The sequence below is a fragment of the Garra rufa genome, chromosome 22 (assembly GCF_049309525.1).
Source record: "Garra rufa chromosome 22, GarRuf1.0, whole genome shotgun sequence".
NCBI lineage: Eukaryota > Metazoa > Chordata > Actinopteri > Cypriniformes > Cyprinidae > Garra > Garra rufa.
The window spans coordinates 38,085,572-38,104,309 of NC_133382.1; the positions used below are offsets into that span (position 1 = coordinate 38,085,572).

General features: G+C 30.9%; 2 protein-coding genes across 3 annotated transcripts in view; both read right to left on the bottom strand.

The window, feature by feature from the left end:
- The window catches only part of LOC141297832 (PH and SEC7 domain-containing protein 1), a 40,825-nt gene extending 22,189 nt beyond the window's left edge, over positions 1-18,636 (bottom strand). The window contains exons 1-4 of one of the 2 annotated variants that reach the window (XM_073828295.1): positions 18,528-18,636; positions 18,379-18,437; positions 14,249-14,338; positions 2,516-2,559 (exon numbers count right to left, since the gene is read on the bottom strand). In XM_073828295.1, the coding sequence (XP_073684396.1) occupies positions 2,516-2,559; positions 14,249-14,338; positions 18,379-18,408 (164 nt within the window). In that variant the 5' untranslated portion in view covers positions 18,409-18,437; positions 18,528-18,636. Of the gene's footprint in view, positions 1-2,515; positions 2,560-6,375; positions 7,802-14,248; positions 14,339-18,378; positions 18,438-18,527 lie in introns of those variants that run through there. The other variant, XM_073828294.1, reaches the window with a different exon arrangement.
- LOC141297533 (PH and SEC7 domain-containing protein 1) overlaps positions 18,420-18,738 on the bottom strand; it is an 8,264-nt gene continuing 7,945 nt past the window's right edge. Inside the window, exons 3-4 of the mRNA XM_073827955.1 lie at positions 18,528-18,640; positions 18,420-18,433 (exon numbers count right to left, since the gene is read on the bottom strand). Of these exons, the coding sequence (XP_073684056.1) occupies positions 18,420-18,433; positions 18,528-18,640 (127 nt within the window). The remainder of the gene's footprint in view (positions 18,434-18,527; positions 18,641-18,738) is intronic.

The following is an 18,738-nucleotide window of genomic DNA, read 5'->3' on the forward strand; positions in this document are numbered from 1 at the left end:
TTTAAAGAGCGCTGTGGTGTGTGTGGGCGCACGGATGAGTGTTGAACATGAGAACGAGGTTAGGGCTCCATGTGCGAGAGAGAGAGGGGGTGAATTCATATCGACAGAATGCAGCCGAGCCGTAACTATGCAGCGGTATCCATGCAGCCGTAACCATAGCAACGGCGCTCGGAAAGCCAGGGTCTTTAATTGGTGTGTGTGTGTGTGTGTGTGTGTGTGAATACAGAGAAAGAGAGAGAGAATAGCCAGCACTCACACACTATTGTTTCTAGCAAACAACACACGTATCCCAATGCCTGAAACACTAAAACCTGCTTTCATTTCACTATTTATGATCATTGAGCATTTCCGCCCCCTCATGACATCACTCTTGTATCTTTTAGCCTTGTGGAAATTTACTACGGCAATCATTTCATTATTATTACAGTTATAAAGCATCACTATTAAACAAAGAAATTACTTTCCACGAGACTGAACATGCAATTTCATTCTGCTAGATAATAAAATGGGCAAAAATGTCTGATAGACACTTAATATCCAGGCACTCAGACAAACACCCATACTTAAAAAAAAAAAATAGCCTAAATATAATCCTTTAAATTGTTGTTTTGCCAAAAAAAAAAAAAAGTACAAATTTTTCTGTTTAATTTAAGTGTGTTTTTGTTTTTCTGAGTAAAAATTAAATATCATTCATTTTTCCCTGATTTACAAAAAAGAGCACTAAAATGTCATTCAGTGTAAGTCTTGTCAGGCATATTTACAACAAAAATCAGTTTATGACATATTAAAAGACAAATTCCTTTAGCCCAAATACTAATTAGTTATTAATTATTAATTAATTATAAATTATTAACTATCCTAGTTTTTGCCAATTTGTCAGTAAGATTTTTTTAACTAATTAAAATAAAATAAAATTTAATGTGCTCCATTATCCTTTTATATATTTTAATAAGCACGAGTCCGAATAAGCATGTTGTTTGAATTTTTACATAAATATTGTTACACTGAATGAAAATGTAATATTATTTCAACCAAATTTTGACATTTTATTCTCAAAAAACTTATTTGAATCTGTAAAAGTAGATACTTTCCTTACATTTAATGCTATCTTTTGACATAAAATCACTTTTGTGAATTTCTTTTGACCTGGAAATCTTAACTTAAATACTCTATAAAAACAATAAAATTAACTTAAAAAATAAAAAAAATAAAAATTTACATATATGTAAATTTTTATTTTTTATTTCACATTCCATACCAAAGCAATGCATATATTTTTTATTTTGTTTAACGTAATGCACTAAAATAACTAAAATTAAAATAAAAATGAACAAAAACAATATAGACATTCTAGAAAACCAGAAAAAATATACAACAAAATAACTAAAACTTTAACTATAACTAAAAAACAGAAAATCTAAAAATAAAAACAATCATACTAAAATATAAAAATATCAAAAATATAATATTGCTATGTATTTAATATGCATATAACATTTCCAATAATTAGAAACTTAATGGGATGCATATTTGTCAGTCATACATGAACAAAACAGCTCAGATTTCTTTTATTATACTAATAAACTGAATGCATTTTAAATGCACAATAACCAAATATATATTTATTATCAATACATCCAATTTGTTTCTCATCTCATGCATTTTCAATTATTAAATATTGCTTATATGTTTTCACAAGTAACATATTTACACTGATTCTAAGCTGAATAAATGGATTTCATAAAAATATGAAATCCATTTGATGTTTCACAAAATATGATTATTAAAAAGTCACAGGAGAGGAGCAGTGCCAAATGTCCAATATCAAATTACCAAGTTAGTCCGGTGCGTAAATCCAACTAAAATTAAGATCCACACATGGTAACATGCCAGGCTTATATCTCTTCAGACAATCTTTTGTTCAATGCTTCATCAGAGGCCATAAAACAAGTGCAAAGAGTGCAAAAAATGTGCAAAACGTATTGAGACAAAGCTCTTCATCAGAGCCACATTTAAAAAATATGATTATTTAAATAAAACCAAATCTGTGCAAATAGTTAATACTAAACTATGAAGGAATAAGCACAGAAATCTTACTAGGTTTTATACGCATCACATTAGATTTATATTGTATATGTATATTTTAAAACGGTATGTTTTATATGCAATTCAAATACATAAATCTTCAATTTAGGTCTAAGTTTTTCTGAATGTTGCGGTCACCCTCAATGCAACAAGAGAAAAACAACTCAAAACATCTTTTGCATGAGCAAATACTCACTCATACTAGCAGAAATATATACAGCAGTTATAGATTTTATAATAGTGACAGTATCTGTAGTAGCTATTCTAGAGGAAACTATGGTTACCATGGCAATTTGTTCTTTAAGGGTGATCAGAATGATAAAATTAGTTGACTTGTGTTTCTATGTGGGTAGTTTGGTAGTAGCACATTGCATCTACTGTACAACCTTACAGTCATTAAATGGTGAAAGCAGGAAGAAAACACACTTACATTGTCCACTGCAGCTTTTCATTTTTAATAGAGTTGTACAGGGCCTGCGGAAAGAGAGAGAGAGAGAGAGAGATAGGGTACAGTCAGTAAGTCACACCTGAGCTGGAAATGACTGGGTTTGGTTTCACAGACTGGCGTATGAGTTGCATCATATTATATATATTTATATATATTCTGCTGTAGGTAGCATCATAATCAGACTGTGACAGATGACACACCTCAAAATAAACATCCGATTCACTTATAGTCACACTGTCTGCACAAATAAACCTCATTCTGGACATCAATACCCAACAATAACTGAAGCATCAATTTAGATCTACAACCAAGAATCCAAAGCTTTTCCAACCATAACTTTACAAAATAGAAAAGTGTACTTGTTTCTAAATGGCTACACAAAGAAAAAAGCTAAATCATTAAAAAATATATAATTGTAATATAGAAATATGATTTAGAAATTATAAAATAAATATCAGAATATTTAAGGGGAGACACTGCAGGAAAAAAAACGCTTTTTCATGCACCTGTCAAATTTGAGATTTTGGGCTTTTTCCCTTTTCATAAGTGGTTTTTCATACTAGTGGAAAGAAAACACCCAGAAAAGTGTTTCTTTTATAGCACTTTATCTATTTGTGTCAATAGATTTAAATTACAATGTATATTTTTAAAGGCCGTTTTCTCAAAATGAGTTTTTTCTCCTACACTGAGCCATAAATCTCCAATTCAGCAGCACTTACACACACCAAACTTTACATTTCTATTCCTGTCTATATTCTGAAGGTTTTTACAGAGGGATTTGTTCATATAAAATTAGCTTGATTTCATACAACATTTTATAAATAAGATTTATTGTTTTCTGTTTAAGTTTTTTTTTTTTAATTATAGAGTGACAAAATGAAATACCCCAAATCCCCTCTGTAAAAACATTTGTCTCTAATATGTCAAAAAATAAATAAATAAGAATTTTGAAACCGACTTCATCCAGTGTTTAGATTTTGTACTGGAAATGTATGCAAATTAGTGCATATTTAATTATATAATGTCTCATTTGTATATTTTAAACCTAACATTTTAGAAAACGTAATACAAAAAATGTTTACAATAATCAATGTAATCAATCAACTGTGTAAGTAAGGTGATAACTATTCGTGTTTTTTTTACCCTATTCACCTGCAGTGTCTCGCCTTAAAATGAATATAAAAACAAAATAAAAATAATTAAAAGAGATAAAGAAATAAAAACCTTCTCTTTTAATAAAAGAGCAACATAAAACACAAAATGACAGATGGCTGTAAGCTGTTGTGGGCACTGTCTCTTACTGAACATTAGCACTTAATTGACACATCCTCGGTGTAAATGATGAGTCTGTGTGGACGTCAGTCATAAAACACCTGCGTCACAGTGGAATCCTGTTTTTGCAAATTAATTATCTACACTGAGTCCATTTATTTGACATCTGAGAACATCCTCAAAGATAAATGTGTGACCCTGGAGCACAAAACCAGTCATAAGGGTCATTTTGAAGAGGAGATACAACTATTTGAAAATCTGGTATCTGAAGGTGCAAAAAATTTAAATATTGAGAAAATCACCCTTAAAGTTGTCCAAATAAAGTTGGATTTTACAAATCAAGAATTAAGTTTTGATATATTTACCATAGGAAATGTACAAAATATCTTCATGGAACATGTTGGCTACTACGTGCTTCCTACGACTGGTTTTGTGGTCCAGGGTCACATATGATTAATAAATCATAGGTGTATGATTCAGGTTAGAGGTCATTATAAGCTGCATATAAAAGTAACCCAAGTCTAATTTCGGTGGCAAACTAAACATGCATGAGAGAAGGACTTTAATAAGCATATTATTCCCTCCACACATCCTTTCATCTAGAAAACAGAAACCTCAGCATGAACAGCTAATAATCTTGATGTGTACTAGAAATTCAGCAGCAACAGAGAGCAAATTTACCCTCTCAGTCCCTCAGGGCAAAACAAACCAATGCTCATTTCAAACAAAAACCAATTCAGCTAGAGATAGAAACTTCCTTTCTCGTTTAGTTGATGTCTAGCTCGGAAGCAATCTATAAGCTACTGTACTCCTTAAAGTACACTACGCTTTTTACACTCTTCAAAACAAGTATTCCAAAAGAGAGATTCTGCAGCGTTTTTGGATTCAACAAAAACCTTTCAGTGAAGATGTTTTAAAGCTTTACACTCTTAAAAATAAAGGGTCCAAAAGGGTGTTTTTGCAGTGATGCCATAGAAGAACCCAGAAGAAAAGGTTCCTTTCAGTGGACAGTTCTTGAGAGAACCATTTTGAAGAACATTTTAATGTTCTAAAGAACCTTTTTCGAACTATAAAGTACGTTCGAGATATTTGAAAGGTTCCATAGATGCCAATGAAGAACCTTTTAGTGAACAGTTCTTAAAAGAACCATTTTGAAGAACATTTTAAAAGTCTAAAGAACCTTTTTCAACTATAACGAACCTTCTCTGCATTTGAAAGGTGCCATGGATGTTCAAAGTTCTTCATGGTTCTTCATGGAACCATCAGTGCCAATGAAGAACCTTTTAGTGAACAGTTCTTAAAAGATCCATTTTGAAGAACATTTTAATATTCTAAAGAACCTTTTTCGACTATAAAGTACGTTCGAGATATTTGAAAGGTTCCATAGATGTTCAAGGTTCTTGCCATAGATGCCAATGAAGAACCTTTTAGTGAACAGTTCTTAAAAGAACTATTTTGAAGAACATTTCAATAATATAAAGCACCCTTTTCAATGATAAAGAACATTCTCTGCATTTGAAAGGTTCCATGGATGTTCAGGGTTCTTAATGGAACAATTGATGCCACTGCAGAACCTATTAGTAAACAGTTCTTAAAAGAACCATTCTGAAGAACATTTTAAAAGTCTAAAGAACCTTTTTCAACTATAAGGAACCTTCTCTGCATTTGAAAGGTGCCATGGATGCTCAAAGTTCTTCATGGTTCTTCAGGGAACCATCAGTGCCAATGAAGAACATTTTAGTGAACAGTTCTTAAAAGAACCACTTCATCTAAAGAACCTTTTTTGACTATAAAGAACATTCTCTGCATTTGAAAGGTTCCATGAATGTTCAAGGTTCTTACCATTGATGCTAATGAAAAACCTTTTAGCGAACAGTTCTTAAAAGATCCATTTTGAAGAACATTTTAATAATCTAAAGAACCTTTTTCTACTATAAAGAACCTTCTCTGCATTTGAAAGGTTCAATGGATGTTCAAAATTCTTCATGGAACTATCAATGCCAATGAAGAACCTTTTAGTGAACAGTTCTTAAAAGAACCACTTCATCTAAAAGAACCCTTTTTCAACTATAAGGAACCTTCTCTGCATTTGAAAGGTGCCATGGATGTTCAAAGTTCTTCATGGTTCTTCAGGGAACCATCAGTGCCAATGAAGAACCTTTTAGTGAACAGTTCTTAAAAGAACCACTTCATCTAACGAACCTTTTTTGACTATAAAGAACCTTCTCTGCATTTGAAAGTTTCCATGGATGTTCAAAGTTCTTCATGGTTCTTCATGGAACCATCATTTTCAATAAAAAAACTTTATTTTTAAGAGTGTAGAGTTTTCCACTATAAAGAATCTTTAGTTCAATGGAAAGGTTCTATAGATGTTAATGGTTCCATTACACCATTAATACCAAGAAAGCACCTTTATTTTGAAGAGTGAATGCTGAAATCAGAAATGTATCCGCTTAAAAGTTGACAATGATATTTGCTTGGTCCATCTATGTAATTTTTGGGCCTTTCTAAAAAGTGGACAGGATAACCAGGTGAGTGATGAACAGGTAATTGATATGAGACAAGGTTACCCTCTTCCTCTTTCGGGCCTGTGGGTGGTTCTGTCCATCTTGAGCTTTTCCCAGTAGATCCGGAAACACCAGAGGTTTAAGAGATCGGGATCTGGGCGTTCGCGGGTAACGGAATGGGTCCATCATACGGAAATCTCGTCCGTACCGAACCGAGCAAAGTGAACGGGAGCGAAAGCGCCCAGCCGAGTGCAGACTGTTCACTCCGATCATGTCTGAAACTATAGTGCACTAAAGGAAATAATCAACTCCAGGTGAGGTTTTGGATCTTCAAATGAGTTCACTCCAATGTTTTTCTTCAAATGTTCAACTAAAAAAGCTTCAAAGCCCTCTTGTAGGTCATGGGATCGATTCCCAGGGAAAGCAAGAACTGAGTTTTGATTCAACGTTAGTTGCTTTCAATAAAAGCATCTGCCAAATGCACAAATGTGAATCTTCAATATGAGAAACGCATAAAAAAACCAACGTGGCTTCCTCCGTTAATAGATGAGGTAATTCCAAATCCAGCTCAAAAATGAAGGAAAATCCACGTGAAAAATCAGTATTTTAAATCAGGTTTGTAAGTCCAACACAGGTCTTTTAGATTCATTAAAACTATATTTGGCTTGAGACCGTCATCTTAATATCTAATTTTAAACCTGAAAGCAATACAAAACACGTTTAGCAACGCAACAGGGAGTCTGTGACCATCTGTAAAACAATATCACAACATAGATCACGTTACGTTTGTGAGACTCTAAAACTGGCGAATAAAGCGATTTAAAGCTAAATAAAAACAACAGTGATTCTGATTCCTGAAATGTATGATATTTCCCTTGTGGACTCTGAACACATGTAATGGTCGCTTACAAACACCAACTTCTACAAGCTAAACATTGCAACCAGTGAGCGGCCAAACACACACACACACACACACACACACAGTGATGCCACAGATGGCAAGTAAAGCTTTCAGAAGTGTGAAAGAACAGCCGGCATCCGACAGATGGAATGAGGCGAACGGAAACCAGGAGAAAACCTGAAAAGCACACACTCAACGCCCTCCCAAAAGACAAAAAACAGAGGCAGTCAGTGCGGCATACAGGAATCCCCACACCTGACCCAGGTCCGAACGACAAAGCAAATCCAAAAATAATCAATGCAAACAATCCGAGATGAAGACGGATGGAAGCCTGTTGCTTCTGAGCTTCAGCTGGTTTTCTTTCTTCTACAACGTAGCAGGATGAAGCTCTTTCAGAAGGTGTGCATCACTCCTCTTTTATCTGTCAATCCATCTGGGATCCATGATAGGTCTGATGGATATTTTGGGATGTGCGTGTGGATACGGTCTCCAAAATGAGTCACAGATACGTGTCCATGTACGATCTGAAGATGCCCACAGCCTCACGTCGTCCTGTGTCGTCTTTGCCGTTCTGGTTTATCTTTCAAGCTCCGCAGATGGAAAGTCTCTAAATCTCAGAGAGACTCGAAGGAGGCTGCAAGCTCTCTCTCTCTCTCTCTTTTGCTCGCTCTCTCTCTCTTTCAGGTTTCAGGCAGCCAATCACAGCGATCCAGCTCTCTCAAACACACACACACACACGCGCGCGCAGAGAGACACACAGCTTGCTTCGCTTTGAACGCTGATTAACATTCAGTACTTGTGCTTAGAGGTGGGACAGCGAGAGGGGAGAACATGGAATTATGGAATTATTATGGGAGAGAGATGAAGACAAAGAACATCATAAAACTACAAGTGTGACTGGCGAATAGTCTATAAAATGCTGTCTATAAAAAAAGCAGTGAGATGAGACAGGGGTGAAGCTCATTTAACCAAATCCAGCTCATTTTTCACAGCATAAACAAAAGAAAAAAATAAAATTTGATTTTGATTTTGGGGTGAAATTCAATATGACCTTCTTGACTGTTTTTTTTTTTTATTATAATAGATTTTATTAGAATTACTTTTCTATGCATTTTTGCCAGCACAGATTTGTGGCCTTTGCAATCATTTATTTGATTTTTTTTGCATTAAAATAATGGAAGTGATTTTTTTTTTTTTTTTGGGATGAAATAACAATATGACCTACTTGACAAATTTAACCCATTTTACTTCATATTTTAAAAGAACAAAAGAATCTGCCAAATGTAATTGGTCCTTTTTAAAAGTTATTTTTGTAAGTACAGCACAGACTTGGGAGCTAAAACTAAATGATAACAATTATTGTTTTAATTTATGTTTTATTTTTTTTATTTTTTATTTTTTTGGCATTACAATAATGGCAGTGATTTTTTTTCTTTTGATTTTTTGGGGTAAATGTCAATATGATAGACTATAATTTTATTTTTCTTTAACTAAATTAAACAGTAAATGTATGCAGCATTACATTATTATTATTTTTTTATTCATTATACCTTTTTATTAAATAGCATATAAAATACATATTTTAAATTTCTTAATAAAATATAAATTAGGATGTATTTTGATTTTTGATTTACAATGATGACTTGAATGATAGCTCTTATAACTACAGCTACTCTTGCACTTGAACTGCAGATGCATTTAAATATGGATCATTTATTATTCATAGTACTGTAACATATTCAAAACATATCTTGGGCAGAAGTGATCTGCATTTTTATAGTTTTAATATGCTAAAATATTGCTAAAATATCCAGTTTGCCTCCCTTTTGATTTATTTGCTTAAACAAAATGAATTTAGATTAACATTTCCTTGCACAGTCTTTACTCAAAATTCACTGCAACTAATTAGAAAACACAAAAAGCATTGCTGATGGCCTCCAAGTACTGGCCTGGATGATATATCCATCTATTGGTAGAATAGCGTGGCACACTGTGCAGGGACTGAATGAGCGTCACCTACACGGCCGTCTCGTTTGGACGAAGCGATTAGCCGCTCAGTCTGAGTTGAGTGAGTTTGCTCAACAGGAGAGAGCTAATTGTTTTCGCCCTCCGTCTGTCGTTATCTTCGCACACAGACTGAGTCACAGTAAAATGGGTCGCTGTCAGCCCGTGACCACCCTATCAGTGGCACAGCCTCGGTCCCGCCCCTCCGTCTCCATGACGACGACGCACTTCAAGCACTCTTCACCAGCGCGTGCAAAAGCCCACAAGCAACCCACGTGTGAGAGACACAGGCACAAATCCATCGCCGTTCACCGCTGCACTAAATAAATGCCTCCTGCAGGGCACACACACATAAAATCTTTGCATTTGACCTCATTTTTTCCATCACAGATGTGACTCAATGTAAACACAAGAAAATTATTTTGAATAAATAAATGTGCATTGCTTGCTTTAACCTTCGGATACTGGTGTTCATTAAAGTATAAATAACTACAGTTTTGCAATTACAATTAATTTACAAATTAATTACAATTTTGCCACGCTTATATACTATAATAATAATAATATATACACTTTTTTTTATAAAATAATAAAAATATAATAAATAATTTGCTGAATATTTATATACATCATGCATATATATATATATATATATATATATATATATATATATATATATATATATATATATATATATATATATAAAATCCAGTGTTATTTTAGTATCATTGAATTACTATTGTAGAAATTAAACCAGTTTTTATTTTTTATTTGTTTTTCTGTTTATATTTCAATTTAGTTTTAGCAATATATGTGACCCTGGACCACAAAACCAGTTTTAAGGTTAAATTTTACAAAACTGAGATGTATAATATTGGATAATATTTGGCCGAGATACATCTATTTGAAAATCTGGAATCTGAGGGTGCAAAAAAATAAAAATACTAAGAAAATCACCTTTAAAGATCTCCAAATTAAGTTCTTAATGCATATTACTAATCAAAAATTACTTTTTGATATATTTATAGTAGAAATTTTACAAAAAATCTTCATGGAACCTGATCTTTACTTAATTTCCTAATGATTTTTGGCATAAAAAAAAAATCGATAATTTTGACCCATACTATGTATTTTTAGCTAATGATACAAATATACCCCAGCGACTTAACACTGGTTTTGTGGTCCAGGGTCACATATAATACATATACATTTAATATACATTTATAGGAAACATATTATGCTATTGCATTTTAATATTGCAATAATTATATTTAATTAATTAAATTAATTATAATTTTATAATAATATAATATAGAAACATTTCTAATCATAACTTAATATATTTTATAAGAATACTATAATATTAAAATAATAAAACAAATTATATTACATTATATATTATATTATATTATATTATACATATATTACAATATATTTTAAATAATAAAAACTAAAAAATACATATAAGAAACTAATTAAATATTAAATATATTAGATAATAACAGTTAAGTGAATAAATAAATAAAACAAACAAGCATATATTGCATAACATTTATTAACATATTAACATATATTTCAAATAATAAATCCATACATATAAAAAAGCTAATTTTATATTAAACATATTACATGACAGCATAACAGTTAAGTGAATATAAATAAATAAATTAATTAATTAATACATTAATTAATTAATTAAACAAGCAAGCAAGTTCGCGAGAACACATGGTTAAGAACGAAATTAATCAATTTATTTATTTATTTAAAATGCATTTTCTTATTTACTTACTGAGGCTTTAAAAACACACAAACAAGCCACAGGAAGCCATGGCTACGAATTACATTTTTATTTATTTAATACATTTTCTTTTTACTTTTAAAAAAAAATATTTATTTTATTTTTATTTTTTTACTTTGGCTTTATAAATCAATGAGTCAATCAATCAACAAGAACCCATAATTAGGCACAAACTGTAAGCTATTTAGTGTTTCAATAGTGTCTAGCAACATGCCGCATCAGTTTATAGTTCTCGTTCTGTGCCTCACTGGTGTGTGTAAACAGTCTTTGAAAGTCGTTCATCCAATCAGATTTGAGAGCCAAAACAATCCATTTCATATTAAACAATAATTAGCACCCCGCAATAACAGCTTTGCTTTATATGACAATGTGCGAGTGAAATGTGCTTATGTAAGCTGCCCTGCTCAGCTGTTGAGTACAAATGAGTGAACCAGAACGAGTAGGAGGCAAGAATGTGAGAACTGATGTTGCGAGGGACAGAGAAAAGGATCGCCGGAGGGGAAGAGAAGTGAGAGAGGTCGTCATAAAAGCTATAAAGACTGATTTAAAACGCTTGGTATGAACAGCAAGGAGGCAGACTGATCTCCATCCTCTCTCCCTCGCTTCGTCTATCGCTGTCCCGGCGAGAGTCAGTGTTTTCATCAACTAGATGAAGGAGTAAAACACAACGCAGCTTCTCAGATAAAGCTCACTGCTGCGGCTTTAACAGAGCACTGAGATTTCAAAGGATTCATGGCACGGAAAACAGGATTTTCTCTGCTTTTTTTTTTCCAGTCACAATGCACTGCGGCTTTGCAAAGAGGCCATTATTGAAGGATAGGTCAGTGCAAACCAGACTGAACCAACAGCAAATCCAAGATTTGTTGGCTATTCAGCATAGCATACTATTAGAATTCTCTTTCTACTGTAGTAAGTAGTATATGTAATGTGCAATAACATTTTCTGATTGGAATTAGCAAAATGCACAAAAAGTATTCCACAATGCAATGCTTTCAACTTGACCTTCCACTTCCGATGCGAAAACTAAACCATGAAAGTGTACACAAGCACATTTAAAATACAGTCAAGCATGTTTTACACAGTATTTTCCCCACTCGTATTTTAAAAATACTCATTCTTCTGTAAAGCAAAAATAATAATAATATAAAAAAATGTAATTAATATTTGAAATTGTAAATGTACATTTGTAACGAAATAAACAATAAACAAATGTTTAATCCCAAAAAATGATTAAATAAAAACATGCACATTCATGAAGTCATATGAAAACAATTACACTGTAAAAAAAATTAGTTGAATAGTTTCAACTTAAAAAAAGTATGTGTTTGTGCTCCCCCTAAAGTTTAAAGTTTACTCAACTCAAATATCCATGTTTTCATGTTGACTAAACTTAAAATTTTAAGGCAGCGCGAACACTTATTTTTTTAAGCTGAAACAACTTTTTTTTATAGTGTAGGCATACTACCATTTAAAAAATATATTATTATATTTTACAAAGTACTGTTAAATAGTAGGCAAGGATCACAGAGTGCAAAATCTAAAATGATTTAATTTTTGCTGTAAGAAACCTTCACTAACATTAAAAGTGGACTTTAAATTTAATAATGCATAAAATCCATTTTTCTTTTCTTAAAAGCTTGTTAAATGAAAAATTGTCACATAGTTAGATTTCATACAAATATAGATTATGTCCATGACAGTTAAGCACATTGTAATATAAATGTAAAAATATTCTTTCTTGTGCAATGCATTCCTTAAAAAATAAAGAAATATTTTTTTAAATTTTATTTATATTTAAAATTTTATATATATACATATATATATATTAAAAGTAGCATTTAATATTAAAATTATATTTGTCCATTTGAATGTAACATTTGTACCGATTCATTATGATTTTAATTCGATTTTTACATTTTTCTTTTTACAGTAAAGATTTTTTTCAAATAAATAAATACATACACTAAAATGAGAAATTGTCTTCACAACTTACTGAAATATGTTTAAAGTACTAAAATCACAAATATACAGAAATATTAAAAAAACAAGAAAAAATATATACATTTTATAACATTTTAGATTTCATAAAAATTGTATAAAATTTAATCAAAACAGAAATAAGCTATTAACTTCATAACTTACTGAAATAAGATTAAGTTGAAGTACTAAAATGACTAAAACTGAAATAAAAATAAAGCTAAACAGAAATAAAATATAACTAAATAAACTTGTTTTCATTTTTTATTTTATATTATTTTATTTATATGAAAAACAGAAATGGTAAATAGAAATGTTAAGGTACAGTACTATACACACACACACACACACACACATACACATACATACACACATATTATAAGTATTTAATATTAAAATCATATTTGTCCATTTATTTTAGTTAACTTTTTTAACATACATTATGATTGTAATTAGATTTCTGCACATTTTTCTTTTTAAAGTTAAGATTTTTCCCAGTATTTTCCCACTGTAATGCTACTATAAACAATAAAAGAATAATAAGTGACTAAAATTATATATACACATGTCATATGTACATATTTAATTTTTAGCTTTTATTTATTTATTCTTTCATTTATAAAATGCACACACATGCACACACATCCTTCATTTTTGCTTTATGACCTTATTTTCATGACACTGAACAGCACATTTAAGTTCCCCTTCCCAGTAGCTCACTATAATGTAAAAATATTCTTAATTTTTTTTTTTTTTTGATAAAAATTTGTTCATATTGTCCTGCAGCATCTTCAAAACATCATCCTGCCAGATCACACACGATGCGTCCGCTTTCAGCCTCGAAACCAATCCAAACCTTGTTTATCTCTTTAGTATTAACTCAAGAACTCATTTGATTAGCTGAGAACGTGCCTGCAGGGTTAATGAATGGAAGCAAACATCCCCCGTTTCCCACCAATGACATTACAGCACTAATCTAATAATATAAACCAATAAATGACCTACTAAAGAGTCATCGCTTCCCACCGGGACACTGCTTCAGAATCACACACTGCAGTGCTGCTCAATGTTAGAATAGCACAGCTGTCACATGACCAACACACACCTGCTAAACATCTCAGATCATCTATTAAAGACCTTGTATTGACATGCACTGTGGAATCTTCTCAGTGGAAAATGCACCATCAATAATAAAGAATGACACAATCCAGTTTCAAAACGCTGCTTTAGTAAGAATTATTTATGAAGTACATCACCTTGAGGAGTTCTTTAGGAAAGTCATGGCCGCTGTTTAGTCCTTCCAGATTGCCGATGAACTGAGTGCAGGACATTCGCTTGCCGACGTTCTGCCAACAGAAAAGACCAACATGCAATTGATAAATGAGCTGTTTTTAGTCCTCATTCATCTGAGAGAAATCGGCACTACTTTTACACATTTATTCACACAGGAAAAATAAATAAATAATATATGTAATATATGTATGTATTAATTAAAAACACTTAAAAATTGACATACACACACATATACATATACATATATATATATATATATATATATATATATATATATATAGTCCTAAAAACTTTTTAAATACTATATTAATAAAATAAAATATACTTGAAATATAACTATATATCTGCTAGTTGCAAAGACAAAAATTGTAATTTTTTTAAACTTAATTTGTCATTTTAAAACAATTAGGTAATTTTTTGGGAATTGAAATGAAGCTGAAATAAAAAAAATATATATAATAATAAAAATAATATTAGATTTAAAACTTACATTTAAAAGCACTTGAACAAAAACTTAAAGTTTAACAAAGTTGAAGTAATAAAATTACTAAAACCAAAATAAAAACTGAAGCCAAAACAATATTTAAAATATATATAAAATAAAATGAAAATGTTGAACGTGAAAAATGTAAGCAAACAAAAATAAGAAATATTGCCTTTACAACTTACTGAAATATGAAACCTAAAATCTAAATAATGCTAAATAGAAATATAAAAAAATTAAATTAAATGGAAATGTTAGGTGAAAAATGTAAGTAAACCAAAATGAGAAAAAAAATTGCCTTTTTAAACATTAAAATACTTTGCCACTTTTTGGCAATTTCAGAGGAAAATAACTAAAAACAATTCAACATGAAAAAAATCAATTAAAAAATGCACAAAAAATGCATATTAAAATACTGAAAATTTAAACTAAACTTATAATTCAATGAAGTGAAATGAAATGAAGCTGAAATCAAATAAAATCTAACAATAAAAATGTATATATGATGTAAAACAAATTTAAAAACACTGCAGCACACTTAAATAAAATAAAATTATATATATAAAAACACTTGAAATGTTCTTTTAAGTTTTAATAAAGTTAAAGTACTAAATTACTAAAACTAAATAAAGCTAAAGAGAAATATATAAAAACAAATAAATTGCTTTTACAGGTTACTGAAATATGTTCTTCAGTACTAAAACCACAAATATTTAGAAATATTTAAAAAATTAGAAAAAAAATATGCATTTTAGATGAAAAGAAAAATGAAAAAACAAAAACAGAAATATTCACTTCATAACTCACTTGAATAAGATTAAGTATTAAAATTAAGTAAACTGAAATAAAAAATAAAGATAAAAAGAACTAATATATATAAATTATATTATATTATTTTATAAAAATATATAATAATATAATATTATAATAATTTTTATACTTGCACATATAAATATTTACTTTTTTATAATTTATTAGTATCGGTTATTTTGTACAGTGTATTTGTAAAGAATCTATAGCTGGACAGGGTGATTTTCTTCACATTTTTGCAATAAGGAATTGGGAAAAATGTGCTTAATAGTCATGAACACAGTGTCAAAAATGTCAGAAAAACTTAATGGACCTAATTTATTTAAGGAAAGCAGCATTTTCTTTACAGTTTTTGTCACAAAATATTTCCAGGACATTTTGTCACCAGATTCAGCATACGATGCATTTCAAGATGCTCAAAAAGTGTATAAGTTTGTAAGTTATTGCTCATTTTCAGATGAGCTGTCAGAGTCTGAAAATCAGCATGAGATGTCCTACATTTAAGCTGCGAGCGCATGAATATATGAATGTCTGGAGCTGCAGAAAGGCTCTGGAATACATCATCTGATATTGTGGACTGAGGAGTTTCATCAGAGGAAAGCTGAAATCGCTCACAGTTCTCATCAGGACCATAAACCTGTTACCATGGCGACAGCGAGTCTGGCCTATAACAGGCGCTGTGTGTTCGCTGACGGCCCTAAACCCTTCAACAAAAGCACAGGAGCTGCGCTAAATATCCTGCCAGCAGACAGACATCAGCTGTGATTGACAAAGCACAGATCCCTCCGGACGCCAATCTCTCAGCCTTTTCCAATGTTGAAGGGTTAAACACAACCCTTGCACCTCATTGACGTCCATTAGGAGCCTGTCTGATTTTTGTCATTTGTTTTGTTCGTACGAACTGACACAGGAGTCAGAGTGATTGTTTGCAATCGTATTACTGAGATGTTGACGTCAATTTGTAGGCCAGCCGGAGGGCTAATTCGCTACAGGATCCCTTGAGGATTTCAAATAGGTTTTTAGATTAGCGGTTTAAAGACTGTTATGTTTTGTTCTGTTCTGTGAAATAAATTACACATGTCGAACATGATCTCTGAAACCCTTTAAACCATTAATTGTGACATACAAACTACAGCTATCACATGGATGTGCTTTAAAATGTAGAAAAACACAGTTCCTATAAAGCAACTTGGCAGCAACTTATTCTGCTTAATAAATCAAAAACTGCTGCTCTTAAAATACTTTTTTCCCACTTTTCAGCAAATTTCAGAGGAAAACCACACACACAAAAATATATTAATGTATGAAAAATTTATATTTAAAAAATAAACTAAACTTATAATTCATTTAATGCAAAACATTTGACGTAAAACAGGCATAACACTAAAATAAAAATTTGAAATTGAAAAAAGTTTAGCAGTTGAAGTACTAAAACTACTAAAACTAAAATAAAAATAAAGCTAAACAAAAATATAACAAATATATAAAATAAAATGTAAAAATTAGACAAATTGCCTTCACAAGATAATTTTTTAAACCTAAAATAATTTTTTCAACTTTTCTGCAAATTCATAGGAAACTACAAAAAAAAAATCCATTCAACATGAAAAATGGGACAGAAAACTTTATATTAAAATATTAAAACTAAACTTGTTTATTTAATGCAAAAAGGTAAATTAGGTAAATTTGGTTAATTAAAAACTAATACTAAAACTGTTTGGATTGTTTTTGGTAACTAAACTGAAGCTGAAAAAAATTATAAAATATAACAAAAATAAATATTAGACGTAAACAATTTAAAAACACAAATGAAAATTAGAAACTTAGAAAAGGCAAAAAAACAAGCACTTGTTGAAATTCTAAAATTACTAAAACTAAATTAAAAATAAAGCTAAATAGAAATATAAAAAAATACATAAAATAAAATGAAAATGTTACGTGAAAAATGTTAGCAAACCAAAATTACAGTCACAAGGTAATTTTGTTTTTACTTAAACTATTTTCCCCATTTTTCAGCAATTTAATAGGAAAACTACAGTGAGAAAAAAGGGGAAAAGTGCCTTCACAAGGTGGAAGTGCTAAAATCACTAATATACAGAAATATTAAAAAACAAAAATAAAATATAAATTTTAGATGAAAAATGTAAAAATGAAAAACAAAAACATAATTTAAAAAAAATACCAATACAAATAAATATTAGATGTAAAACAAATTTTAAAACACTACAAAACTAGAAACTTAACAAAAAAACTTAAGTTTGAAAAACAACAAAATTAATGTTAGGTGAAAAATGTAAACAAACAAAAATGAGAAAAAGTGCCTTCACAAGTACAGAAAAACAAAAAAAAATACATTTTAGAAATACAATTATTTTTATTTATTTTTTTACCAAAATTGGAAATATTGCCTTTACAACTAACTGCAATAAGTGCTAAAAGGACTGAACTGACATTCCAAAAAAAAAAAAAAAAAAACCTGATAAAATGACCAAAAGCACATAATAAAAATGACTATCAATAGTGATTTGAGTCTCATGTTGCAGCCTGTGTTGAGGAATCAAAGTCATGTACATTTTTAATTCAACATTTCACTCAAATTGTAATGCTGACAAGATCATTAGCAATAGAAATGTATTAAACTAGAAAAATATTTGGTTTCAGCCTTTTGAAATCTAACGCGCATGTTCTTGAATGTGTGCAACTACACAACTGCACTGCTGTTGAGATGAAGATTTGACCCTCCATTACTCTTGTCTGAATGGTGAAATGATAAAGCAGTTCATCCATGCGTTCACTCACGTGGCCGTGCAGGTCTGTGTTGAGCAGCATAAGGGCGCAGGTCAGCGTGTGGACACTGTCTGTGAGACACAACCACACATAAATACATTATTACACAAGTACAGCCTGTTTATCATACGTGACACACACAAATACAGAGAGATCTGTACCTTCAGATAGTGTGAGAGACGAATTGCACTGGACATATCGACGCGAAAAGTGTGCTAAGATTCGCTCTCTCTCCTGCGTTTCGCCAGTCAGAGCAAACTCTAGTAGAAATGCCCTGAAATAAGAAACAATAATAAATAAATGCCCTGATATCAACACACAACAATAAAAATACAACTGTAAATTTCATATAAAACTCTAGTATTTCTATTT